We start from the raw sequence: 27,883 nt of genomic DNA on the forward strand, positions 1-27,883 counted from the left end.
GGAGCTAAGAGGCGGCGCCGCTGCGGTGTGAACAGGAAAAACCGAGCCGGAGCTGACAAGGCGTTGGTGTGAAAGGGGCATCTGTTATACTTTCACTGTAATCTTAACGCTCTGAAGAGATATGGCATTGTTTATCTAAATGGAGATAAGCTTATCAACTGCAACACTGTAATGACACTAAATGCAAGACCACGGGTTAGAGCAATCCGCCAAATACTGGAACTGAGATAAATAAAAAAAACATGGACTTTCACTGCTGGAAGTTCTGCAGTAGTCCTGCGTGAAACAAAAAAATCTACGCTTACTTCCTTACTTGCTTTTGTTACTTAACTTAAGCACAAACTAATGTTACATATTTATGTTGCGTAATAAACATACTTATTTTAAAGGTCCCATGTCATGGCCATTTCTACTGATCATAATTCCATCGTTGAGGTCTACTAAATAGATTTATATTGCAATTTTCCAAAAATCTCATTGGTTTCTCACAGCATCTCTGTATAGTATGTGTAATCTCTCTCTGTCCTAAACGGCTTGATGGAACTCCTGCCCCCCCCCTCCCTATGAGCCCAGTGGCCGTCTGCGAGACACAGCAAAACACACACACACACACACACACACACACACACACACACACACACACACACACACACACACACACACACACACACACACACACACACACACACACACACACACACACACACACACACACACACACACACACACACACACACACACACACACACACACACACACACACACACACACACACACACACACACACACACACACACACACACACACACACACACACACACACACACACACACACACACACACTGTACAGCTGAGAAAAGATTGGACCAATCCACGGAAGGGTTGTCGTTACGTCACTTGGTTCCCGGAATAAAAAAATTGAAACATAAAATCTCCAACGAGGCGTTCTGGGGCAGCATAGACACGTATTTTCTGTGTTAGAGTTGTACTCGCTACAGTGTGTACTTTGAGGGTTTGTGACTGTTTACATGCATAAAAAGCTACATAACACACAAGGGGACGGGTAATAACTGGAAAAGCATGACATGGGATCTTGAACACAAACAAGGATCTCTTCCTAAGCCTAACCAAGTAGTTGTGTTGCCTCGACAGGTCAAAGGCTAACAATCCTATCTGGAGAGGGCCTTGGCTATCAGAGCCACAACAAGGAGTAGCACCAGATGTCTCAAACATGTCACAGTTCAATTTGTGCGCCATTTTGAAATGCTTAGAGTGCTACACCCTATCAATATCAGAACACTTCTGGCAGCTATAAACATGATTGGTCTTACATCTTTCCAATTCTTTGCTTTGTAAAGACAAGCACAACAGAATCTAGTTTCTTAACGTACCTCTTTTCATGTGCTGTATGGCTCGTCCTCTATGGCCGGTTGAGATGCTGTCTGGGCTCCCTTCCCTCAATAGTGGCATTGTTGACAACCCTGAGGCATCCTGGGACACCGTTCTCTGGCCATTGACGGTGTTAGCAAGCTGAGCAACAGCATCCTGGGCTCTTTTTTTCTCCTTCTTCAACATCTTAACTAGGATACCTGTGGGGAATGAGTTAAGTAATCTTTTTCATCTTGTTTTGGACAAAGTACTGGATGGAAACGGGATGATTGACATCTCTCCAATGAAATGGAACTACATGGCACTCTTCTTTTGCGCATAATGTAAAAAAAGATGTTGAAAAACCCAAACGCAATGTCTCTTTCCAAAAAGGATGACCCAATTACTAAAGAGAATCAATAGACCTAGTTGCAGTTTGACTTCTTTATTCTGTCGAACTACACCCGCAAACCGAATAACCGTTAACAAGGCAAATACTCAAGGAGGCTTGATCTAGTGTCAGCACGAGATGTAGAAATGTTCCTACATGAAACTGCTCACAACAAGCTCTGTGGATGATCTTGAATTCTTGAAAGAGACATTGCTGTTGAGTTTTTCAAATGTATTTTTTGGGCTTTAAACACCAAACCAAGCCAAATGCCATCTATTTCCATTATACTGGAGAGGAAGCAGACATCTATAAGACTATATCTCTTGGCAACTAAACCAACAACAATCTAGTTCAATAAATACAGGTAAGCGGAAAAACTGATTGATGGATTGATTTCGGGATGAAGGGTTCCTCAAAAAGGCAGCCAGCTCTATTGAGGGCTTTTAATAATGGCAGAGTGCTGACATGCTCTCAGCGTCTGACCTTACAGGCTGGGGAAGATGTCATGGTCTGGGATGAATCAGTGGAGAGAAGAGGAGCCAGAGAGGCTGCATACTTCACCAAGATTCCACAAAATCTTCCCCACTGATGAGGTTATATTCTTGTGTTTGTCTACTTGAATCCAAGTGTAGATATGCATCTATGACAGGGTAATTGAGTGGCTACATGAGAAGGCAAGAATTCTTCATTAGATCCCGTTAACATTTGTATTGTCATGACACATTTGTACTTCTCCATATGCAATGTCTCTATACATTAAGACAATTTACTATAATCGTTTACTCTGTTCCATTTAATGTAAAAAGCTTTCAAAAGTACAGCACTACTCAGCATTCGATCAATTGCTTTCAGCTGGCCTCACATTTCTTAGAATAATAATAACACACAGACACACAACAGAGCACAAATTCTTTCAGGACTTTCAAACGTGATTATCAAATTGATGGATGAATGCTGGTATGCTTTCTGACTTGTAGAGCTACGTTTGCTGTATCAAAGGGGTATACCACTGCTGTTCCTACCACTGGTGTGAAAGGAGACAACGGTGCTAGCAGAGGCCATGTTTTTACACTCAAACCTTCTGACGGAGGAAACATTGTAATCGTGTGAACTAGAATTGTATGGGAAAAAACATGATCAAGCTATTTTACAGAAAGCTGCCAAGATTGCTTTACATCTTACTGAAAGCTTGTCACGGGGAACAAATAGGGAGAGGGACAATGGCTTAGTATTATTCTATCAGAGGTACGCTAGCGAAAAACAGTCTGTTTAACCTCTACATCCTTAATTTACATTAACTACATGAATAAAAGATTGCATTCTCCTAACATATTTAGCTCGGTGCCTGTGTGCCTGTTTTTCCACTATAAATGGAAGTGTGTTTGATGGCCGAATCACAACCCATAATTTAGAGACAACACATTAGCCTATTCCTTAAGCATGCTTCTATCATGAGATTAGCAGACATCCACTTGTGGCCAGACTGTGGTGGTCAGCAGATAATTGGGGATGTTCGTAGAAAAAAAGTCAGATTGTCATTATTCGGGAGGAGGCATGGACGTAGTTTTGAAGGAGTTGGAGACGTTGGTTTATATTCCTGTCCACCGATACAAAGCGGGATGTCAGTGGGAACAATAACATGAAGAAACCAGGTCTACAATTACAGTTTCCAAAGAAACCAACCATGCAGCCCTCTGAAAACTGCCAAAATCTAAACCGGGAAAAAAAAATCAAAACTACCTCTAGCAGCCAAGTTGAACGGAGAAATATGACTTCTGTGGGTCCTATGTCATTGTTTCATACAATTCATTACTTCAAACGGTTGTTCAGCAGGTTTTTCCATTAGCGAGATCTCCGGCATCTGATATCTTCATTTATGCTGAACCCCAACATAGCCCTCGAGAACAGGATGAAATGTTTTCTTGGGGTGCACGTAAGATCTGTGGGCTGCTTCACATGCCTTGCACTCAAAATGTGGTCAAACTGAGCTCATGAAGTGCATTCCATCTCTCCTTCTCATCTTTCTTGTCACTCTTTATTATACTGTCCAATAAAGCAGACATCCCACCAAATATATATATATATGTTGTTGCCAAAGCTAGCGAAGGTGCAGTGCCAATCTCAGTAGTGCCGCAAATTGCTTCAATTTAGCATACCATATATACTACAAGTATGCAAAATCGTTTAAGAAGTTAATCAGCATTGCATTTAGATAATGGAATGTTTGACATATCCTTACAATGCAAATATTGTCCTAAAGCTTTTAAAAGCTATAGTATGGTGAGGCGGTTATACTTTCTTTGTCCTTTAAAGATGCATACTATAGTGCAATATTTGATTTATGTATAAATACAATAGGGAAAAGTGCAATATTTGATTATGTACAGTATGAATGCAATAGGGAAAGTGCAATTTGATTATGTATGTGCAATAGGGAAAGTTCGGTACCTGTATGTTTCTTGTTGTTTCTTTGCCATGTGATATATGTGATCTCTGTTCTGTATCTATGACTGATTGACCTGAATGTTTTTTATGTGTATTATCTCGATGCCCAAGACAAATTTCTCCTAAGGGAGACAATAAAACTCTATCTAATCTAATCTAATCTAATCTATAGCTTTAAAGGGGTTCTTATATTCTTATTGGGGGTTTCCCTTTCCTGTAGTGTGCTATATAGGTTTGTAATCAGTTCAATCAAAGACTTAAAGGAATGGTATGCTCATGACACTTATTTTTAAATAATTATCATCCGATAAAACAGACCAGTCTCTGCCAGTCTTTTTTTTTTTTTAATCCGATGACATTATCAGTGATTTTAAACGGATTATATACCGAAATAACATCAACACTGTGGGCGCCGCCATTTTCCGGACGTGACGTAAACCATGCGTTTGGTTTTCGAGGACACGTTGATCTCCATGTTATTTACTGTAGTTTCTCTCTTCAAATATGCCTCACTGTATCGCGAAATATTGCCACAATTCTGATAGGAACAATCCACGGAATGCTCGGTTCCATCTGTTGCCAAAAGGTAAGCGTAAGAAGTACATTCAGAGGCAGTGGCTAGCGAAATGTGGCCGGCCCGAACCGAAAGATTCACAGGCTCATGTATGCAGCGAACATTTCAAATTTCCGGACGACTACTCTGAGAGTATGATCAAACATAACATGGGATCTATGGAACAACCATTACTTAATGGAGATGCAGTACCATCGGTCTTTCATCACCGACCAGGACACCAGTTCGGCCAGTTGAGAAATCGCCCTCTGCAAGTGTGAAGCGACGGAGGAGCAGAAGTAGTGCTCGGAGTAAGAATAAGGTATGTTATAGCGCATTTCCATTGCAGCGGCTAGCCCCGTTTTAACGTCCTTTAGCGTCCAGGCCAGGACAGTTTTTGGTGGCCTTTCCATATAGCGTAGGACTGGCTAGTGTGTATTTTCCCCCAGTTTTTTCCGGCCCCATAACATCGTGATTCTATGGCCAGGGACAACGAAGCGGAGTATGCTAAACTAGAGAGGGAATCGCTAGCAAGGGTGGTACTACATGCATACATATAGTATCTTATATCATCTTCCCATTATACACACATGCATTTCCAAACATTTGGACTACCTATGTTGCAAATGTATTATCTCTTCAATTTACACACGGCATCTATTGCACGTCTGTCCGTCCTGGGAGAGGGATCCCTCCTCTGCTGCTCTCCCTGAGGTTTCTCCCATGTTCCCTTTAAACTGTGGGTTTTCTTCGGAAGTTTTTCCTTGTACGATGTGAAGGTCTAAGGACAGAGGGTGTCGTATTGTCATACTGATATGTATGGCTGAATTCCCCCATCCAATCTCTTCACATTGGTCAAAACTTCTTCCTCTGCTGACGAGTCCGAACTGAAATACCCCGCCATGTTTCCGTGTGTTGACAAAGTGAACGCATGGATGACGTCACGACCATCACGTGACTACTGAAAATGGCAAACATGGCGGTGGCCAGACGGAATATACAGGTCTTGATAAAAAAGAGCTATAAAATCATTATTTACCGGGGAATATCGCTGATTTCTTCAGGGTATGGTTTAAACATAACGTTTCACTAAATACTGAAGTTTTGATTAATTATCTAATGAGTGGACCATTCCTTTAACAAATCCTATCTGCAATATGACTGATTTAGGTCATTTCATCCAATCAACACTGATTTACATATATGCTAAAACCAAATGCAGCTGGTGGAAAACAAAACCCTTAGTGAGTCGCTGTGTTATCATTAGCAGAGAATGCAAATGCTACTTTCATACTGTGATGTCCATCAAATGTGTTGGAATGCCGGAATACAATTCCCTTTTTTAATATATTTGATGGGTTTCTTTTTTTGTGGGCACTAAAGCACAAAGCAATGTTCTCCCCTCTGTTTTGACATTCTTTCTAAAGACCAATAAATCAGAGAAATGGCAACCTGCTGGTAGCACTGAATGAAGAGTCAGGGTAGCGTGGTCCGGGAACAAATGTCCGTACGAATCCATCAGTTCATTGTCAACATATTTTACTGGCTATCCACCGTCTCTAAAGAGCCATGCTAATACTGAAGCTGAAAATAAGGAGCCAAAAATCTCTAGCCAGAACATAAACTACTCCAACTATGAGACCTAGAGATGTTTTGTTCAGTAGGAGGCGACTGTAGAGTTTTTGAGCAATACATTGTCAGCATTATTTTTTATTGAGTGAATTTTGGAGCCTTGATGTAAGAAATCAAGCTGAACAACGGACAGAGTTGTTAAGAGAATCCAGGGAACCTTTGTCAAAGCAGTAACCACACAATGAGAAGCCTTCTTTGCCGTATCACTGTTGCTACATGATTACTTATTAGCCAAATCCTTCTTGGATACATTGAACACGATTGTGAGCCAAGAGAAAATGAAACTGTATTATCGGCAATTTGTGAATATTATTGGTCCTTGAAATGTTCTGTAGATTGCTAGCACAGATTTACAAACTATAATTACCGCCTTAAGTTTGTATGCCTCCGCCAATCAGTGAAGTTGAAATTACATCCATGTTTGACCAAAATCTCATAATTGTATCATATAAGACATTTGTGCATAATCATCATCTCTAAGTTATAGTAATATGGTAAAAATACAAACAAGTTCTGTTAGGTGACCTTTGGCGAGTCGAGTCTAATAGGTTTATCCTTGAGTCAGTCAATTGGAAATGATTGGAAATTTGAATATATTTCCTCTAGGTCTGGCTACCTCTGTAGGAGTGTCCCATGTAACGGGACAGCTTGGGACCATTTACACATTTCCATTCGCTCTGTCTCCCCCTTTCACACTGTCACTCTCCAATAAAGGCTAATCTTGGCCAAAACACCCTTAGAAAATAAATCCTTGAGGCCTTCCCGAGATTTCAGATTCAAATGAATTTGATGGATGGACAACTCGAAAATGTATCACATCTAGCCAAGCGTATTAAGAGCCTATCGCCAGCATGGAGGCATTAGGAACTTCCAAAAAAGCATCAAGGAATGACTGTATAACAACATTTTAACTTAGTTACAAACTCCTCCTTGTTGCTCAATTATCATGTTAGTGGTGGATGTGTCACAACCCTAGCAAAGTCCACTAAGCATTACCAGGTGCCCCACCGACCTTGCATGGGAACACAGGGGGAGAGATACAACCTTTAGTTTTATAGGGAACTCTGCCATAATTAACCCTGTGAGAACTGGGAAATAAATGATATGGCTGGAACTAATATTTATTGTTGTACTGCTATTTATTTATTGGTGTACTGATGTTGTCTGCTGTACTCTATTTAATTATGTTTTTATTTTCTAGTCTTGTTGTGGTCAGTTAACATCTTGCCAAGGACAACAGTTGAAAACTAGCCTGCTGGCTAATACTGGCTCATTTACAGCAATGTGAATTAATGTGCACTGTCCTTTAAATAAATAAAATAAACAAACAAACAAACAAACAAACAAACAAATGTCATCCCTGCAGCGTTGGTCAACCTAAACTATAGAGTTACATGCTGCAGACAGACCCCCCCCCCCCCCCCAACTGTGAGGTTTGATAGTTTAGGCTACTGAAACTTTATATATAAACCTTGCAAAGAAAGAACATAAGGGGAATATGGTCAGCCGAGTGTGTACATTACTGGCTGAAATATGCGCCTTTAAACACGCACAGTACTAATTTGAGTGATTACTTTTGCATCATGTGAAACCCAGTGTATGACATGAAGAGGAGAGGAGAAGGGAGGATTTCCCATTATACCAACTTGTTCCAAGAAATACTGTGGTGAAATATCTGCATGATAATATTCTGTTTCTTTTGGAGCGCTGAGGTTTTTGTGGCTAAATAATCAAACAGACGTCTCGATTTTTTTGACTAATGTGCTGTGATCTAATGACAAGCTGCAGAGGGGAGAATAATCCCATAAAGCTATTAGAAATATCATATTCAAATACCATAATTATGATTAATAGTAACTATGATAAACTGCAGTCATTGGATGAAGATATATGTGAACATAAAAACAACATCTCATGCTTACTTTGGGGCACTGGTGATGAAGGCAAGACAATTTAGATTTCATAATTTATGTGTTTGTAGAAACGCTGTAATCCAAACGTGCAATAACAAAGGCTGATTTACTTTAGGGTGAATACCGTTTTTGGCAAATGAAAATATCACTATTAACAGGAAGTGTGATTCAACTGTGAGGCTGGATGCAGAAACAGAACTTAAAATTGAAACCGACTTGTTATTGCACATTTTCTCTCATTTTACTACAAGTTTGGAATTCTCATTTCAGATCTGCACTTCCTAACCTTACCTTTTCCGTTTAACGCCATCCCCTTTTATCACACTACAATATGCAGGGAGCATCAACTAATAGATGGGATAAAAGGACAAGGTGTGTTAAATTTGCACAAACAAGCCAAACGTAGTACGACAGGGAATCAAGCCCAGGAAAGCTCTCCGTTAGTGGAATGGAACTTTGCACCTCTGACACACATATACACTAGAGGAGCAACTAGAAGGGCATTTTGGAGAGCGCAAACATTCACTGAGGCCGTTACCATGACAGTAGCGCTACTGCACTGCCTGGCGAAATGACGGCCCGCCGACTTTCCGGTGAAGAATCGGCGTTAAGCTATTAAACTGCTTTTTCTTTTCAAAATAATGCCTAAAAACTGCTTTGGTGCAGGACAGACAACAAAAAAGTTACACAAGTATTTACCTTTACTTAGAAGGAAAGATGGTAAAAGAAAAGATCTGTGTCTTTAAATGTAACTTTTAATCGACTGCAGTCATCTGTCACCATCTGAAAGTCCTTTCTGTAGCAGAAATAACTTTGGCTATTTAAACAAAAAGCAAGTAAGTGTAGCCCTGCCTTCTGACCAGACGATCAATAACAGACTTATGGTCTTTGTAAGACAAGGAAACAACAAATCATGGAAAGAATACTTAAGATGGCTCCACCAGGTCAAAGGATACTGATCTCATTGTCACGGTGGGTCATCATCTCCTTCAGTTTGGTGACTTCTGCTGCTGACTGTTGGCTGTCTTCCCTCTCAGCTGCTGTCGGTGATGCTTTCCCATTCGCTCCTCTTTGCTTGTCCATGATCATCATCTGTTTAAAAAACACAAATGCTAACTGTTGATTTAATGCCAGTTAAGGAAATGGGATATCGATCAAGATTTTTGTAAAGATATTGTTAAGAATTAAATAATCTGTTTGTTATAGTCTGTCTCAGGCCCGGTTCTACGGGGGTGCATAAGTTGAGTCGTTATGCACCCTCATTTGAAAAATGAAAAGTAAAAAATATTACATTTTGCCTACTATTACTAACAATAGTAGTAATAATAATAATAATAATAAGAAGAATATAGTTGAAATAAAATAAATTGTAATTGTGGTTGAATAGCATTGTCTGCTGCATTTATTTGATCAATTTAAACGGTAAGTAACGTTATTATGTCAGGTGCGCGTGACCTGTGCCGCTGCACATTCATCATCTGCACAGCAGTCAATGATGGATTAGAAAATGGTTAAAACAACCAGCCTTTATCGCCAGCATACACTGCATCTACTGCAGGTAATAACAGTTCAGATCATGGGGACATTACGTTACTGTCGTGGACACTAACGTCCTCCTGCCCGCCTCTCCCACAGAGGCGAAGCAGCCACAGCCGTCTTCGTTACCCCAAACACCGCCACCCCTCGGCGGCCCGCAAGTGCCAGAGGACCTCTGCAAAACAGAGCCTGCCCAGGTATATTTAAAAAAAGTACCGAACTCGCCTGTACAGTGGGGTGAGGCGCTCATTTTGCAGCTCATGGTTTCAAAACAGAGATTGGCTGGAATATTCATGTAAAAAAGATGCCATCTTCTGCTATGCATGTAGACATTTTAGTTCAAGTAAGTCAGATGCCTTCACCACAACTGGCTACAACAACTGGCGCTATGCTCTTATAGGCTATGTGATAAGGGACTGGGAAGGCATAATCAAGCAAAGAGCACATAAATCCATAGATCTCTTAATGTTGCTCTCAAAGTGCACCAGATTGATGGTTTTAACTTCAATATTTTGAAAAAAAATCTTCCCGGGGGAGCATGCCCCCGGACCCCCCCAGAGGAGGTGAGGACCCCCATAGAGGATGTTAGGTACACTCCCCACTTATAAAAATAGCACTTTACTACTGCACCCTCTCTAATCTCAGATGCACCCTTAGTCATTTGGTTCTGGAACCGGGCCTGGTCTGTCTATAGCAGTGTTTCTCCAACTTCTTCATACCAAGGAGCACTTAACCATTAAAAAAAACTTGCGGACCACCTAACTCCCCAAATCAATAGGCCTGCTTACCATTCCAACAGTATATAACAAATTACAGCCTAATAATGACAGCTTAACCTCTCTATATCGCCTCGTTCACACATTAAATCAACAATACAAATACAACTACAGATTATATAAGCATTTCGTTAAAATGCGATTAAAAAAGCTCAGGTTTTACACCTCTTATGAAATGTAGACTACATTTATTACGGAGTTTATGTCCGAGCAACTCACAGATCGTTGGCTACTGAGAGATATGCAAAACACACCGCATGTACTGTACCTATGACACAAACCTCCGCTGTGGATTTTCAAAACAAAATACAATAAAACTATGGTCGCACCATTGTGGAGATATTCAGGCGAGAAAAAGTTAAATTTATTTATTTAAAATGTGAAATGTTACCAATATACTCACGGACCACTAGGGGGCGCTCACGGACCACCAGTGGTCCACACTTTCAGAAGCACTGGTCTATACTGCAGGTATGACATTTTATTCTTTAAAACTCTTGTTAAATGTATCCTTTAATGGCTTTTCATGACTACATTGCCAGCCAATGTTCTATACTTTGCTGTTGAGAAAAACCGTCAGTAAACAACCATCTGATGCCATGAATGTAAACAAGCTGTCACCACTGTCATCGTGGTATCATCCCGGAAAGTGGTGCTCCTCTAAATTCCGTGATATTCCCTAAACATGAATTTGATTCCCCTGTATTTCCCCTGTCTGTAATCCAGGCTTAACGACAGGTGGGAAACCTGTTAGAGGATAGGAGCTTTTTCCACGTGGAGAAGAAGAAGACACGGTAGAAGAGAAAGGTACACGGGAGGGCTGAGACCGAGACACTTTTGGGCAATGGTGGAAAGTACATTTAGCCAAGTACTGTACCTAAGTACTGATTTGTCATCATTATACTTTACTTGAGTATTTCCATTTGATGCTACTTTATACTTCTAGACCAATACATTTTGGAAGCATTTATTACACTTTTTACACCACTTGATTTATTTAACACACTGTCTACATATAACAAAAAAATGTTTATATAATGATGCAGTCATGTACTATCAATATACAGAGTTTTAAAAAAACAATATCGTAAAATGTTCTCAATATCGACAAACTAAAATATTTACATGGTCTTATGTATAGGAAGCAATTAAAACGTAATAAATTAATGTTCTATAATATAATACTTTTAATAGAGCCATTTTGCATATTGAGTGCTTTTACTTTTGACACTTTAAGTTATTACTGTCAATACTTCTATATTTCTACTCAAGTAACAATTTGAATTCAGGACTTTTACTTGTCTTGGAGTATTTTCAGATAAAGGTATTTTAATTATCCTTATTCTTTTATATCATACTTTAAAATGTTGTTAGCAGTAACTGGCCCTTCATAGCGTATAGTTGATAATGAAAGAAATGAATCTGTAGACTGTCAACATGTATTTATTTTTATAGATATTTTTATTGTATATTTAAGTTTTTTTATTTTCTACTGTTATTCATTCTCACATTCATTTTAAGTGCTAAAACACAGAGGTTGAGCTGCACACCTAAACTCACAGTGCTTGAGATCACACTGCCGATATGCACGGCCTCTGAACCTCACCCTGAAACAAAGACAAGCGGAGCGTGTGAGAGGGAGCCAGTGTTGAGAACAAAGAAGAAAGGAATCAATTCAAAGCAGATCCAAGTTCCTCAGTGAAGTGTGACGGGGTGATGCTCAGAAGAATGTAAACTGAACAGGAGATAGAGCGTGCGGATCATAACAAAGTGAAGGAGAGATAAACAGTCATTCAAGTGGGATCTGGAACTGCTTCTGGTCCGCTGCTCGAACTACAACCAGCGGAGTGCAGGAACAGTGTGAGCCCTGCAGTGTTTCCCCTACGCTCCTTTAGCAGAAATGGGTTGCAGTCTTAGAAATGTTGAGCACCGTCTATAATCCATCTCATTTCATTTCATTTCAAACCTTTATTTAACCAGATTGGTCCCATTGAGATCATAGATCTCTTTTTCAAGGGAGACCTGCATCTGACTTTCTACAAAACAAAAACTTTAATAATTGATGTTTTCTGCAAACATTTGGCAGGCGACATGCTATTGGGAAGTATTTCCACTGCAGTCTGCATGACAAATAGTCGGTGGATCAGGCACCCAGCCAAAACCAAAATGATGCCCTGAGTCCACAAAACAAATATGAAATTCATTTAAAAGAAGTCATCCAGTTCCCAAATAAAACAGAGGATACAACATTTACAATGACCTGAAATAAAAGTTCCATTAATATGGCAGTGTATATGTATATACATATATAAATATATATATATATATATATATATATATATATATACAGTGGGGCAAAAAAGTATTTAGTCAGCCACCAATTGTGCAAGTTCTCCAACTTAAAAAGATGAGAAAGGCCTGTACTTTTCATCCTAGGTATACCTCAACTATGAGAGACAGACTGAGAAAAAAAAAAATCCAGAAAATCACAATTTATTTGCAAATTATGGTGGGAAATAAGTATTTGGTCAATAACAAAAGTTCATCTCAATACTTTGTTATATACCCTTTGTTGGCAATGGCAGAGGTCAAACGTTTTCTGTAAGTCTTCACAAGGTTTTCACACTGTTGCTGGTATTTTGGCCCATTCCTCCATGCAGATCTCCTCTAGAGCAGTGATGTTTTGGGGCTGTCGCTGGGCAACACAGACTTTCAACTCCCTCCAAAGATTTTCTATGGGGTTGAGATCTGGAGACTGGCTAGGCCACTCCAGGACCTTGAAATGCTTCTTACGAAGCCACTCCTTCGTTGCCCGGGCGGTGTGTTTGGGATCATTGTCATGCTGAATGACCCAGCCACATTTCATCTTCAATGCCCTTGCTGATGGAAGGAGGTTGTCACTCAAAATCTCACGATACATGGCCCCATTCATTCTTTCCTTTACACGGATCAGTCGTCCTGGTCCCTTTGCAGAAAAACAGCCCCAAAGCATGATGTTTCCACCCCCATGTTTCACAGTAGGTATGGTGTTCTTTGGATGCAACTCAGCATTCTTTCTCCTCCAAACACGTCTAGTTGAGTTTTTACCAAAAAGTTCTATTTTGGTTTCATCTGACCATATGACATTCTCCCAATCCTCTTCTGGATCATCTAAATGCTCTCTAGCAAACTTCAGACGGGCCTGGACATGTACTGGCTTAAGCAGGGGGACACGTCTGGCACTGCAGGATTTGAGTCCCTGGCGGCGTAGTGTGTTACTGATGGTAGCCTTTGTTATTTTGGTCCCAGCTCTCTGCAGGTCATTGACTAGGTCCCCCCGTGTGGTTCTGGGATTTTTGCTCACCATTCTTGTGATCATTTTGACCCCACGGGGTGAGATCTTGCGTGGAGCCCCAGATCGAGGGAGATTATCAGTGGTCTTGTATGTCTTCCATTTTCTAATAATTGCTCCCACAGTTGATCTCTTCACACCAAGCTGCTTACCTATTGCAGATTCAGTCTTCCCAGCCTGGTGCAGGTCTACAATTTAGTTTCTGGTGTCCTTTGACAGCTCTTTGGTCTTGGCCATAGTGGAGTTTGGAGTGTGACTGTTTGAGGTTGTGGACAGGTGTCTTTTATACTGATAACGAGTTCAAACAGGTGCCATTAATACAGTTAACAAATGGAGGACAGAGGAGGCTCTTAAAGAAGAAGTTACAGGTCTGTGAGAGACAGAAATCTTGTTTGTAGGTGACCAAATACTTATTTTACCGAGGAATTTACCAATTAATTCATTAAAAATCCTACAATGTGATTTCCTGGATTCTTTCCCCCCATTCTGTCTCTCATAGTTGAAGTGTACCTAGGATGAAAATTACAGGCCTCTCATCTTTTTAAGTGGGAGAACTTTCACAATTGGTGTCTGACTAAATACTTTTTTGCCCCACTGTATATATATACATACATACATATATATGTGTTTTATAATGATGGAATCATATGTTTACCGACCCATTCAACAGGTTAATACATGAGCTTACTTTCAGAAAATATTAGTGCTTTTATATTTTTGATTAATGAGTTAATTTGATATGTTTGACTTATACAATATCAGAAAGTGTGTGTTTTTTTAATTCAGAACCCGAAAAGGTTTTATATGTTGGCTTAATCATTTGCTCGGATCAAAGTTTATAACTCATGAGTTACTGCTGGTTCATTTTCTGTTTATGACTAATAGGCAGCATTTTTCTGCGCTCAATTTTATAACAGAAATTCTGCACCGAGGACGCAACAAAACAAAAACTTCAGACCATCATTTTTTTTGTAGGTATGTGTTGTTTTTTTTTTTTTAGCTGACATATCTTAAGAGCTAGTTAACGTTTGCATGTCACGTTACACCTTGCCTCTAACTAGATGGCAAACAACTGAAAAACACCAAGTGTCTAGACTCTAGACTAAGTCAGGCCGTGGGAAAATCAACAGCACTGAAAATAATTGTGCATCAGTGGATTGAAAAATATTGCCTACGTCTGGCGGTAGCCTTAAGAATAAAGCATTTGAAGTTAGCTTATAGTTGGACCTACGTTAAATATCATGATGATCATGATCAGTGAAACTATTCTACTTTTGCTTTATGATGATAGAGTAAAAATCTACAGTAACAAAAATCACATGTATCAAGAGAGGACATTTTACTCAATGAAAACTAAGGCCTTTTCAAGCGGAGGACACTAGAGGGAGCCGTTTGAAGAAAGGGATTGGTCAATTGACTATCCATTCACTCCTACAGTGCCAATGGACCTCAAGCACTAACACTTTGGGAGCTTTCACACCAACAAACCAAAAAGAGTACACATGAAGGCATACAGACTGTCAGGTACCTTTTTGATTGGAGAGTTTTCTTGACTGTTATCCTGCCTCATCAGTACCCATTTAGGGAAGTCAAGCAGCATGCATGTGCATTGGTATCACAAAGAAATAACTGATTATTAGTTAAATAAATTGCAAATTGACTGTCATGATGAATAGTGACCAAAAGGTAAAAACAGTACCGTATAAAAGCCTCTTTGAGCGTTTGCAGTCACAGAGTGTCAAAGAGCGGAAGGACACTCAGTACACAGATAAGGATAAAAGCACAAGATGTTGACAGTTTTTGATTGATCATTCTGGAAAAACCCTGCGCTGATATGCATCAGAGTTACCTGTGGCCTGGCTTCCTGAGCAGATTCAGAGAGAAGGAAAGAGAGACACTGACACAGGGAGACATGCATACAAATGCTGTACATGGATAGACTGAGCAGTATTACCTTCAGCAGGGAGAAGCAGGACTGGATTCTTCTCAAGTCTGGTCCCAACGACAGCATCACGTCTGGATCAGGGTCGTCCAGAAAGGCCTTGACTAACTCTTCCAACCTACACACACACACACACACACACACACACACACACACACACACACACACACACACACACACACACACACACACACACACACACACACACACACACACACACACACACACACACACACACACACACACACACACACACACACACACACACACACACACACACACACACACACACACACACACACACACACACACACACACACACACACACACACACACACACACACACACACACACATTCTAATGACCTCAAACCAGTGCCACGTTCCATGTTATAATCATCACACACTCAAACAGTTCATATTTATATCTGAGGAGTGTTTAAAATGTGGGTCTGCTCAAAGAAAACTATTTACTTAAACGTGTGCTTCAGCTCCACTGGGCCGGCCCTGTTGATAAACTATCACTGGATGATAGTCCAAACATTGGTTCTCTGAGCTCTGGACCCGGCCGCTGGAAAAGACCGCGGCAGCCGTCCAGACGGATCCGATGTAGGCACGACAACGTGCGGTTTTCATTTTCCACTGTCATGTTCAGTGAAGAAACACGCTCGGTTTACATGACAAAGGACTTCAAACACACGTAGCGGTCTGGTTTCAGGGCCCTGCGAGACGTCAGAGGTGTTGTGATACTAGGGTTGATTCTGGGGAATGCCCTTTAGTGCCATGTACAATGTTTTGAAAGAAGGAAAAACATCCATCTTTTAAACAGCAGAACTTAAGAGTTTCTTAATGAGTTTTCCAAAGTGCGAGGTGAAATGTCATGTAGCATGTGGAGCAAACAAATACCGTATTCAGAGAAACAACTTCAGCCTGCATGGGGAGAGGATTATTACTGAATCTTACAAAGCACTGAATGGAGCAGAGTATTCTTCTGGAAAGGTCAAACCATCTGTATGTCTGACAATATATGAGCATTTGGAAATGTGACAAAAAATAAGCACAGATATGTGAAATCACTCGGCACTGGGGATGAATCAGGGCATACAACAGAGAGGGAACGACTACACAAAAGTCAGCATGTCCAGTGAATGTAGCTCTAAAGGTTCCCTGTGTGAGTTTGACCACACACAGGGGGACATCGAGGATAATCACTTGGGTAGAGAGGAAATAATACAAATAATAAATACATCAGCGCTGAAGGGGCGGTGTGCCAAGTCCTCGCTGGAACCTCTGTCCTGAACTCTGGCCTGAGTCGCTGGCTGCCTCTGCCTAAAGTCTAAAGAGAGCAGTCCTGGGAAAGTCCATGAGATCTGGATAAGCCTCAGTGAATGAGGTTTCAACTCAGCATCCATGCATAGCCAGCAGCATAAGTTATGTAGGCACTTTAGGCAAACCCCAAATACTTATACATCTTGAAGCATATTTTCTCAAGAATCTCTGGGTTTTTGGAGCTTAACAAATACAAATCAGAGTCCAACAAACGACCATCTGCTCCCTTCCCTGGGTCTGATGTATACTTAAACATCCTGGAGGCAGTACATGTCTGCTCTGCGATGGCTGCATTATGGACATGGGCGTCATAAAATAGTTTTACAGGCAGTCTTATTTAACTCAGACTTGGACATTTGTCTTCATCCGATCCATCCATTTTCCACCACTTATCCGGAGTCGGGCTGCCAGAGAAACAGTTCCAGCAGAGGGCCCCAAACGTCCCTTTCCCATCAACCAGCTCTGACTGGGGGATCGCAAGGTGCTCCAAGGTCAGAGAAGAGATATAATCCCTCCACCTGGTCCTGGGTCTGCCCCTCGGTCTCCTCCCAGCTGGACGTGCCTGGAACACCTCCCTAGGGAGGCTGCTGAGTGGCATCTATACCAAGTGCCCGAACCACCTCAACTGGCTTCTTTCAACACGAAGGAGCAGCGGCTCTACTCCAAGTCCCTCCCGGATGGCTGAACTTCTCAGCTTACCCCGAAGGGAGACGCCAGCCATCCTCCGGAGGAAAACTGCTTCGGCCGCTTGTATTCGCCATCTTGTTCTCTTGGTCATGATAAACTGGGCCTACAATTACATTTAGTGACCTTTTGTATAGTGTTTACAATAGTACGACACCAACATGTATAATAGCCAACTGCCACACGGTGCAGTGATTTAGGAGAGGTTAGCTCGCTCATATAAGAACATCATCAATGAGGATGATATGTAAATGAAATGTTGTTGCTGTTGGATACAAATAGGCCAATATGTCTTTGCTATTAATATGTTAGATTTATGTTACTGTGTTATTTCTGACATATTTTATAAAAAACCTTTAAAATAATAACTTGGCAGAACCGAGTGGATCGAGGGGACAAACCTCTGGATCTCCTCCACAGTCAGCTGCCCGTCCCTCTGTTCTCCCGTTAACATGGCCAGCTCTTCCTTCAGAGACTGGATCTCCCTCTTCAGACGGGCTATTAGCTGAGAAACACACACAAAGCACGGTTACAGGTCGACTATGTGTGCACATACACACACGATGCATGATACGTTCACCTACAGTACAAAACAAAGACACAGTAGCGCTGCAGACAGAGGATTTCTGCTGCTGCTGCCAAGTGATGAGACAATCCGTCTGAAAATGATCCTCTTGCTGATGCATTTTGAGGACAAACTTGAGTGATTCCAGACAACTGCATGCCCCAGCGAGAAAACACAGGAAGCAAAACATAAAAACAGCATTAAAAAAGCTACGATGGCAAAAGAAAAGTTCACATAAAACCCTGTGCTGCTGACTGTCCTCGCGTGTTTGGTTAAGGCCATCCGCACCGAGCCAACAGAGTGGTTGCTGTTAGTAACCGCTGGCCGGCTCTGGTTACTGCATATATATCTAAAAAAGTAAAATATCTCACCAAGTCCAGACATAGCTTCTTTAATAAGTACTTAGATGGCAATCTTTGTAAAAATAAAACAGCAGGAATGTCTATTATTTAAAAAAATCATGATGAGAGGAGAGACAATATGACATTGTTTTCATAAACAGCTTGTAGCATCGTTCCACTGATTTATACTGACAGCAATGTGTTGTCCAATGTGTGCACCCCAGGTCCTGCCTTCTCCACCTGACAGTCTTTTTCATTGAACCAGATATGATGAGAAATCGATGACATGAAAGCAGGATCCACCAAATACAGATGGGCCCGGCGTTGTTAACATATAACCTTTAGTCTTTGTAGATAAGCATGCGGCTCTTTCTCTTGTTCCATGCCTACAGAGGTCAGTCTGAGCGGCCTCGTGTCAGTCTAGGCAGGGATTAGCAGGCGTCTAGCTACCTAGCACCTCAAGGATTAGCGAGTTCAGATAATAAATGCATTGCGCGTATGGAAAGACGCAGCAATAAAGAATTGATGTTAACAATAATAGGTGTTCTTAAGGGATAGAACTTCTTCAAAAATGTTGTTTGGGCTTTTTTCTGTGTTTGTAATGCTCCGCTGATAATGACATGTGTTTGGTTGACCTAAACAGGAGCTGCCAGCTTTATATTATTTGTTTGAACAAGTAATTGAGATAAATTAAAGTAATGTATCACATGATGCTGATGCCGTACACTTTTGAAAGAAAGCCCTCTACAGTACTAATTCAATCATACATCTCCTCCTTCACAACAGGAGCAAGAGGTCAGAGGTAAGCTCACTTGACATGTGCCCTTATGTTGATGCTGAGCAGTGATTAGCAGTGTAGCTCAACTTGAACCTAAGGTGCTGTGAGTAAATATGAACGTGGCCACGCACATACATAAACACACGACCAATAAAGAAGGATTACCCTACAGCTTGATTTATTTTGCTGCTAATTGTGTGTGATATTTAAAGAGATATTATCCACCTTTTAAGTGGATATACAATCAGTGTTGATATATTACTCAGTGCCTGCTACTGTTAATACATTTAAAGTGTTACAGTTCTCCTGCTACAGAATCTGAAGTCCCCCCCCATCCGGAGCCGCCTTAAGACCGATGTAGAAAGAGGCAAGGAAGAACTTTAGACTGCTACTTCAGCCAAGGGGGTTGCTTTAGATGCCATTCAGAAAGAGTTATGTCCTCTTGCTTTGCAAACCTTTTACATTTCCAAAAGTGAATATGGGATCCTTTGTGTGCAAGTAAAAAACAGAAGGAGTGAAACTGTAATCTGTCATCCAATATCCACAACGTTGGTTTTTTGCTGGTTTGGACTACAGACCTTACAGACCTTGTATTTTTAAATATTTACCTGCATGCGTGTAGGCTTCATTTATTTTGCATTGACATCAGCAGTGCACATGAAATGCATGCTGGTATGTAGGCTCTCCTGGTAGGATCCCCCGTAGGGAAACTAAGTTCTCTGTTAATATAGTGAACACTGAGGAATTAATCGCTCGAATGGACTACATTTTCAGTTAACACTAATTGAAGATTCACATAAAAAGGTGTCCCTCTAACTGGCCAAATACCTTGAAGAAAGGAATCAGAGGATGACCTTTCTACCCTGCATCCTAACAGAAGTGGTGACATCACATCACGTCGATGGTGGGGAAATAGGCCAAGACCAAAATCAATGAATGTTGTTGTTTTGGAAAGAAAGCCAGACCAGTTGAAATAAAAAAATACGCACAAATAACACCACAAAATGACACACTAAAACCACCTAGTGCCAATTGTTCCTTCTCTCACATGATTCACTTCTTTCTTCAGTATAAATCCCTTTACTATAACCACCGGATTCGACCACACTGCGAAATACTAAAGCAGATGAAGGGCTGGAACGGTATCAGCGGCAAACAGCAAATACAACACAAAGTGGCGACTCCTGACACAAAGCCGCTAGGGAGCTTGGTCGTTAGTAAAATAAATCAGGGGCAAAGGTCAGACTGCGACATATAATACAGCAAAGGCCCGCCAGTTCTCACAAACACATGTTGTAGGCGGAAAGTCAAAGCCAGTCGTCCAGTCAGACATTGTCAACTCGAGATGCTCTGGAGGAGAAACAGACCTGCAGTGTGGTTTTGGGTAGATGCCACTTAGCTAAATGCAAAATGTCAGCTAAAATCCACCCGTATCGTATTTTCTAACATCATAGCTGACCATCGCTCACCAGAGCCGCTCCCTGCGTCTCTTCTTTGGAGCCCGGGGCCTGATGTAATCCTTCCAGCTGCATCCTGAGAAAATGACCGCCAGTCATTGGTCAGCGGAACAGGGCAGTCTATTTCAGAGCGTCGGACCACGCTGGTACCACAGCACCACTGCATGCTACAGTATACACTCTGAATAAATATGACTCGTATTCAATTGAAACCAAGTCAGTGAAATCATTCCACATGCTTATTATAACTGTGATGGCATGCAAAAAGCACATGCATATCTGTATTGCTTTATATATGCTACTCAATGAAGTTTGAAACATAAAACAGTACTTCCTGAAAAAGGATCATTTGGATGTTATTAAATATGGTTGTACTTATCCACAGTCACTTTATTACATTGACTGTTATCCACTACGTATTCTGTCACCTCAAAGAAAGGCCCAGCACATACTATTACCAGTGGTTTGTTTGTGTGAACGCTATATGTCCAATATGTTTACCCTGCAGTTGCATAGCCTTACAGTCCGTGTTTCCACTCTACCTAAACCCTGACACTGTGAAAAAACTGTCATTTGACCTAGCATAAAAAGTGGGTGATCATGGACGGATCGGTCCGTTTATTTGTAGTCATTGTGTGGCTTTGGTTCATTTGCAATTATCTTTTGTTGATTTCTTGTAACTGCATACCTGCCTATTGATGTACTTTCATTTGATGTATGTATTATCGTCTTTATATGTTATCTTACGTATGTTAATGTATATACATATACAGAGAGATCCTGCAAATATTTTAAATACAGTGCATACTTTTTTTATTTGGCTGAAATAAGTGTTGCTGCTGCCCCCAGCCACAGCAGCAGAGACTTCCGTGCAGTAATTCTCCAAACCGGGGGTGTGCATCTACTGTAGGGAATATACTGCCTGTGGATAAGTACCTCATACCCCCCCCCTTGAAAACATCCAAACTCTGCCTTCAATTATACATCTTCTACTATCCAACCTCTGCAGCAAACCACCCACAGTGAACGGTAAGCACTACAGTTGAACCACAGGTTACACCTTAGATGCATTTATAATACAGTCTGCCACTCACACACATGCGGCTATGATTTGGCCTTTTTTGAATGAAGAGGAGTGATAGTCTACCACTGCACGTACACAGGGGCAAGGCTGCGTTGCATGCATGGCACCGTTAAGGCAAAGAGCACTGTACTGAGTCACACCGCTGCACTTACAAACTCTCCTCTGTCTTAAAGAAGTCCGGGCTATTGGACGAGGACCTGGAGAGCAACCCCCCGCAGGAATGTTCACACCCTCTTCACACACATGTCTCTCTGGCGGGCTGTAAGCAGGATTCTGTTTGACTCCCAGGTATGTGCTAATCAGAGCGGTCTTCTCAAGCGAGACTTGTGTATCTTTGAGAATGAGGAGAGTCGAGGTTCAGGAGGGTCGCCCAGCCTCCTATAACCCTAAGCTGCAGAACAACACCTTAAGGTCAACTTCTTTGACCCCTTAAGAATGATCGTGATGGTGATTCCGCTCAACTCAAGCTTAGCACCTCCTTCATGCAATGCTCAAGTTTTAAGTGAACACTTAAAATCAGGAAAAGGTGGACGCTTTATAGAAGATCCAGTCGCTTTATATTTAACTGATGAATATGAAATGAATCATTCTTACTGCATAGCAGGATCAGCCTGATAACTCCCTTTGGAGGTCACTTTGAGATTTAAGCCTTTGCAGACCATTTACATGCACATAAAACCTTTATAAACACACTACAAAAGAGAGGGAAACCCCTCAAAAGCATGACTGGGCCCCTTTAATAATACTTATCTATACTAACTATGGAAACTAGCTATATATATATACACAATAACACTACCTCCATGCCATCTATCTTGATATTTCTATACCAGTAACTCAAACGAGAGCAGAATTAAGTCAAAAAGATATCCTCACAAAGGAGAATTGAACAATACTGCTTCCATGCTCTTTGTGCTTCTCCTACTGTTGAAATAGGTTCACATGTGTAACATATAGGTTCACATATTCAAAGGAATCCGGGTGAGGCGCCTTTTGCCTGCAGTCTGAAGGCAGCCGTAAGACCCGCAGAGCAGACCTTATATGGCGTGGTCACTATGGCTCACTTCATTACGATCACGGGTCACTTTCAACACCTCATTCTTTCCCTTTTCCCTCAGAGACGTGTTCAGTGTTTTGTCGGGTCTGTCTGGTTTCCTGCTGTTCTTACATTTGACAAAGTGCATTGTGTAGCCTGCCGGCTACAGCACAGGACCATTAGGGCAGCATGTGGTCTGAACTATGTACCAAACTCTCACTGCCAGAATGTGAAAAAGGCAAACTCCAGGTTTAAAATCAATTACCGCAGCCGGCAGGGACAACAGCCAGTGTGCCTTCAGACGGGGGCCAGGCCAAAACGGGAGTCTGAGTGTCACCCCAAACCACCATAAATGACATCATTCTAATCTGAAAACTGCCCTGCTTAACTTTTTGTTCTCAGTAAACCAGGGGGACAGATAGAGGGAGAGACAGAGAGACGGGAGAGACAGAGAGACGGGAGAAACACACCAAACGGAGACGAGAAGTTTGCCTGCAGAGTTTTGGCTTTGCATGGCGTTGAAACTGTGCCGGGAGCAGCCAGACACAGTCACAATGACTGCGCCGGCCACAGACTCTCTTAAAAATACCTCTGCAGGGTTTGCAAGTGGCCAGCCGAGTCTCACCAACAGTAATACAGTAGCAGTTGATCCTCAGGCAGATCTGGGTGGGAGTGGAGGAAGCGGATATGGCTGTGATGACTTACTACTGTATATCCCCCGTGGGGCTATTACACCAACTACCAGATCTGCTTCCTGGCGCACTACAATGGGCGAAGGTGTGACAAGTACTGTAAAAGGAGAAAGCGAAGGAGGGTTAACCTGCATACGCTTCTCTGGCAATCTGCTGATTTCCAATAACTCCTTATATAATGTATATCAGACTGTAATATAAGGTATATTTGGACATTTGTGTAGGGTTTATATAACAATGAAGAGGCCTCTGAGGCCACATATGTTACATCAATTAATTGCCTATATTATAACATCAAATAGAAATGTATTCAGACTTTAAAGCTACTGAAGAAAGCTATGAATTATTGGGTTTTTTCTTGGCCCATGATACCCCCTTCCAAAAGGTTTCATGTAAATCAGGTCAGTAGTTTAGCCATGAATCTTGTCGGGGGTTATGATATTTACAAAAAATTAACAAAAAAACAATGTCCTCAGATTGACAACATCTGGCAAGGAATGCGTGCTTCCTTGCATTTATGTGTGTAAAGACGTATACTGTATACACACCAGTTACAAGCTGGAGGCTTTCTCAAGAGGCTGTAAGGTATTAGTATACAATATGCCATAACAGAAGTGGAGGCATGTAAACAAGGCAGAGAGGGAATGCAAACAGGACCTGTGAGCAGTCTAAATAATAGAAGATGGACAGGCGTCCACGTGTTGCAGGTGGAAAACTGTTTCTTTCAGTATTATTGTGTGTGTGAGACACTGGAAAAACTCATTTTGTATTGGAAACTGGGTTACATTCAGACGCTTTATTCTCACTGCAACTCATTTGCTGATCAATTTAAGGTCTGGAAGATATGAGGAGAGTCTGGCCGTAATGACTGGCACATGAAGTCATGCTTCTGTGGCTGAATGGTGGATGTAGTGACTGGTGAAGTGCTGTGAGTGTGTGTGTGTCTCACCAGGGCAGGATCCAGCTCTTCATTCAGGATGGCCTCGTTCTTGATGAGAGCCACACGCTGAGCAAAGCGACACGTGGAGATGGACTCCTGAAGAAATCAAGTTCCAAAAAGATGTTTGAATGTTGTTTTTCTGCCTTAGGAAAGAATTGAACTTCTTCTCAATGTAGTAATTATTTGAAACATTTACTCGAGCAAGGATAAACTCAACAAAGAGGACAACAATGTTCTTAATATGTATTTTACCTTGGGTTATCTGAAAGCATTACAGACAAAGCTAGAAGACCAAATGGCCTACAGTATATGTTTTTTACTTTCAGAAACCTTGTTTCTCCTCACTATTTTGACCGAATGTTCAGTAACACTTTCTATGATGCCCATGTATTATAAACGTAATGATATCCTGTATTATTGCTGGTCATTCACTGCTTATTACAATTGGTGCAGCATATTATAAACTTTGCACAATACCTTATAATCACTCTTATATATAATGTGTGTTTACAGGGCTTATTTAAAGTGGACCTATCATGCTATATTTGAATAATATATTGTAGGGCCATACCTATATAAAACATGTCTGCGAAGTATTTTTTTAAAAATACCAAACAGATCATGCATTTTAGCCATGCCTCATTTCGCTCTATTTGCTCTATTTTTAGCCCTGTTTTTGCAAGGGCTGAATCTGTGAGAAGTCTTCTTTGCTGCTTTTGTGACAGACTACAGCGCCACCTACAGGCCTGGCATATGTACTACAGCGTCTCCAGCGCTTTTGAACGGCAATGGCCGTGGCTGTCTCCTCCTGATAGGTGGAAAGTTTCCCATATAGGCGGAGCTCCTCGTTCCTGACCTCAGAGAATTTCAAATCTGTATCAGTCTGTATCAGATCCGTTGCAGCCCCGTTTTTAGAGATTTGGGTATTGAGGAAAAGAGAGAGGGTTGTGTTTTCTGACACTTGGTGAGTTTCCTGACACACCAGGGACACATATTCATGTGCAAAAGTGAATTTTGCATGATAGGTCCACTTTACATACTTGACATTATCCCTTAAGCATGATACATATTTATAAATACTGAAAACTATAATTATACTGTGCTTTATGCAGATTACATTGTATAAGTAGTATGTTTGGAATACAGTGTAGACATGGGCATCCTACAATTTTGCCTAAACATGACTTTACTGTATGCAGACCCTCCTTACATCTAGATTCCTCCGGTCTACTGCCATGGTGGCAATCATGGTAGTCATGCAGTTGCCCCCGAGGCTGTCCCTCAGCACAGAGGTCAGCATGGAGTTCCTGTAGGGAATATGGGAGCGGTTCTTCTCTGACAAAGCAATGATCACCTGAAGAACAGGAAAGTGAACAAGAGTAGAATAATCAGAGTTGTAAGGAAGCAAGTGAGGGAAAGCATTAAACTGGCTGTGCCAAACCACACACAGTAATGAAGCAAGTCAAATACATTTTAATATTAATATAGAATATGTACTTTTAAAATACAAATCAGAACATTTCAGAAGTGGCTACCTGCTCCAAGTAGTGGAGGGAGAGGTTGATGTACTTGGCCTCAGTGAGCAGCTGCCCGCTCAGGCCAGTCTTGCTCACTCTATCCGATCCGGCCAAGTCCACCAGGTGGAGCTTGGAGCGTCGCAAGGTGGCCGAGCCCGGCTCGCGTCTGCACAAGTGCATGGTGAAAATACAGTGGGAGCGTGTGGACGCCTGGTTCATCGGAGTCTGGAGGCGTGAGAATAAAAAGAGAGGTGACAGATTGCTGCATTTGCGTTGCGTGTGAGTATTCTTAGTCTACTCGGAACACTTGGTGGAGATGAAACAATAAAAAAGGGATTTTATTCCCCATCTGTGGTGCTTTCCATGCTGAAACAACAACAAAAACATGTTTCCTTTGATTATTTTGTGCTTGCTCCTGCTGGTTTGAAGATCAAAGCCTCACCATGTGTAACCAATGTGCAGTAAACACATGGTGGCAGCTTTACAAAAGCTGATGTTGGTTTTTCAGATGGTCACTGGAACAGCAGAAATCAGGTTGAGAGCAGCAGGAGACCGAAATAGAGTGTGAGTCACTGCACAAACAAGCTTTATTAACTAAAGGAGGATGGGTTACTCGTGAGAGGATAAGCAGAGGAAATGGACATTCCACGACATAGTGCTGATCATAGATGGCTCACTGTTTTCTTGTAGGCAGCTTGGATACACGATGCTGGTTAAAGATAACATGATGATATGGTAGATCCCAACATGAATCTGCTTCTGATCAAGGCTGAACATGTTACTTTTGTGTAATGGTGATTGATCTAAGATACAGACATGACTCACTTTTCTCTCCTCTTCACAGACATGCTGAAAAGGCACTCGGACCCTGTCTGGTTGTTGGCGGAAATGTGCCAACGCCTGCCTGTTAAGGTCATGACAGCTCACGACAGATCTTTCACTATCTTAACCCACTGCTGTCATCTCCATCCTCAGTGCAAATTCCCTTCACTCTGCACACATCCATGTTTGCTCCAAAGGGATGATCCTTAAAGTAATATGAAACAGCGCTTAGATGGTAACATCAGATCACACACCTACGGTTTGAATCAAAGGGTCCATGTCGAAGAGTGAGTTTCGACTTGACTTGGGAATTCTAAGCCTAGACCTAAGATTTGTATACAAAAAAGACTGGACTTCTTGTTTATGGGCAGTGTAGGAGCCACATAGGAAGCCATTTCTGTGTTTGTTACGATACATGTGTTTTGAGTCACTCTAGGTGGTGGGCGTGTCATTAGATTTGTGTGGTGACGTTTGTGCTTATATCCGGTTGCTTTTGCCTGCGCACTTTGTAATAGATGGGGGATTGAGCTAGAGAAGGACCATTTTTGTTGACCGCACGATATACGCATACAAGGATATATATACGGATATGGAATATTGCATTTTTGCTTTGGAAATAAAAGCTCAAACGCATACTTTTGGAAAGACTGAGTTTTTGCGCGTCCACAGTGTTTTTTCCCTCGCGGCACTTTGTTTAAAGATTACTGCCGCAATATTAAGTCAACAAAAAAAAACTTGAACCAAAGCGTGGA

General features: G+C 41.4%; 1 protein-coding gene across 4 annotated transcripts in view; it reads right to left on the bottom strand.

The window, feature by feature from the left end:
* The window catches only part of LOC117467345 (kinesin-like protein KIF6), a 58,100-nt gene extending 31,573 nt beyond the window's left edge, over nucleotides 1–26,527 (bottom strand). For all 4 annotated transcript variants that reach the window (XM_034110909.2, XM_071201649.1, XM_034110908.2 and 1 more), the window contains exons 1-7: nucleotides 26,328–26,527; nucleotides 26,003–26,146; nucleotides 24,802–24,888; nucleotides 18,301–18,404; nucleotides 15,900–16,005; nucleotides 9,259–9,394; nucleotides 1,392–1,589 (exon numbers count right to left, since the gene is read on the bottom strand). In XM_034110909.2, coding sequence (XP_033966800.2) covers nucleotides 1,392–1,589; nucleotides 9,259–9,394; nucleotides 15,900–16,005; nucleotides 18,301–18,404; nucleotides 24,802–24,888; nucleotides 26,003–26,146; nucleotides 26,328–26,489 — 937 coding nt within the window. In that variant the 5' untranslated portion in view covers nucleotides 26,490–26,527. The remainder of the gene's footprint in view (nucleotides 1–1,391; nucleotides 1,590–9,258; nucleotides 9,395–15,899; nucleotides 16,006–18,300; nucleotides 18,405–24,801; nucleotides 24,889–26,002; nucleotides 26,147–26,327) is intronic.
* Between the last annotated feature and the right edge of the window lie 1,356 nt (nucleotides 26,528–27,883).

This window comes from Pseudochaenichthys georgianus, chromosome 22 (assembly GCF_902827115.2).
Source record: "Pseudochaenichthys georgianus chromosome 22, fPseGeo1.2, whole genome shotgun sequence".
Lineage (NCBI taxonomy): Eukaryota > Metazoa > Chordata > Actinopteri > Perciformes > Channichthyidae > Pseudochaenichthys > Pseudochaenichthys georgianus.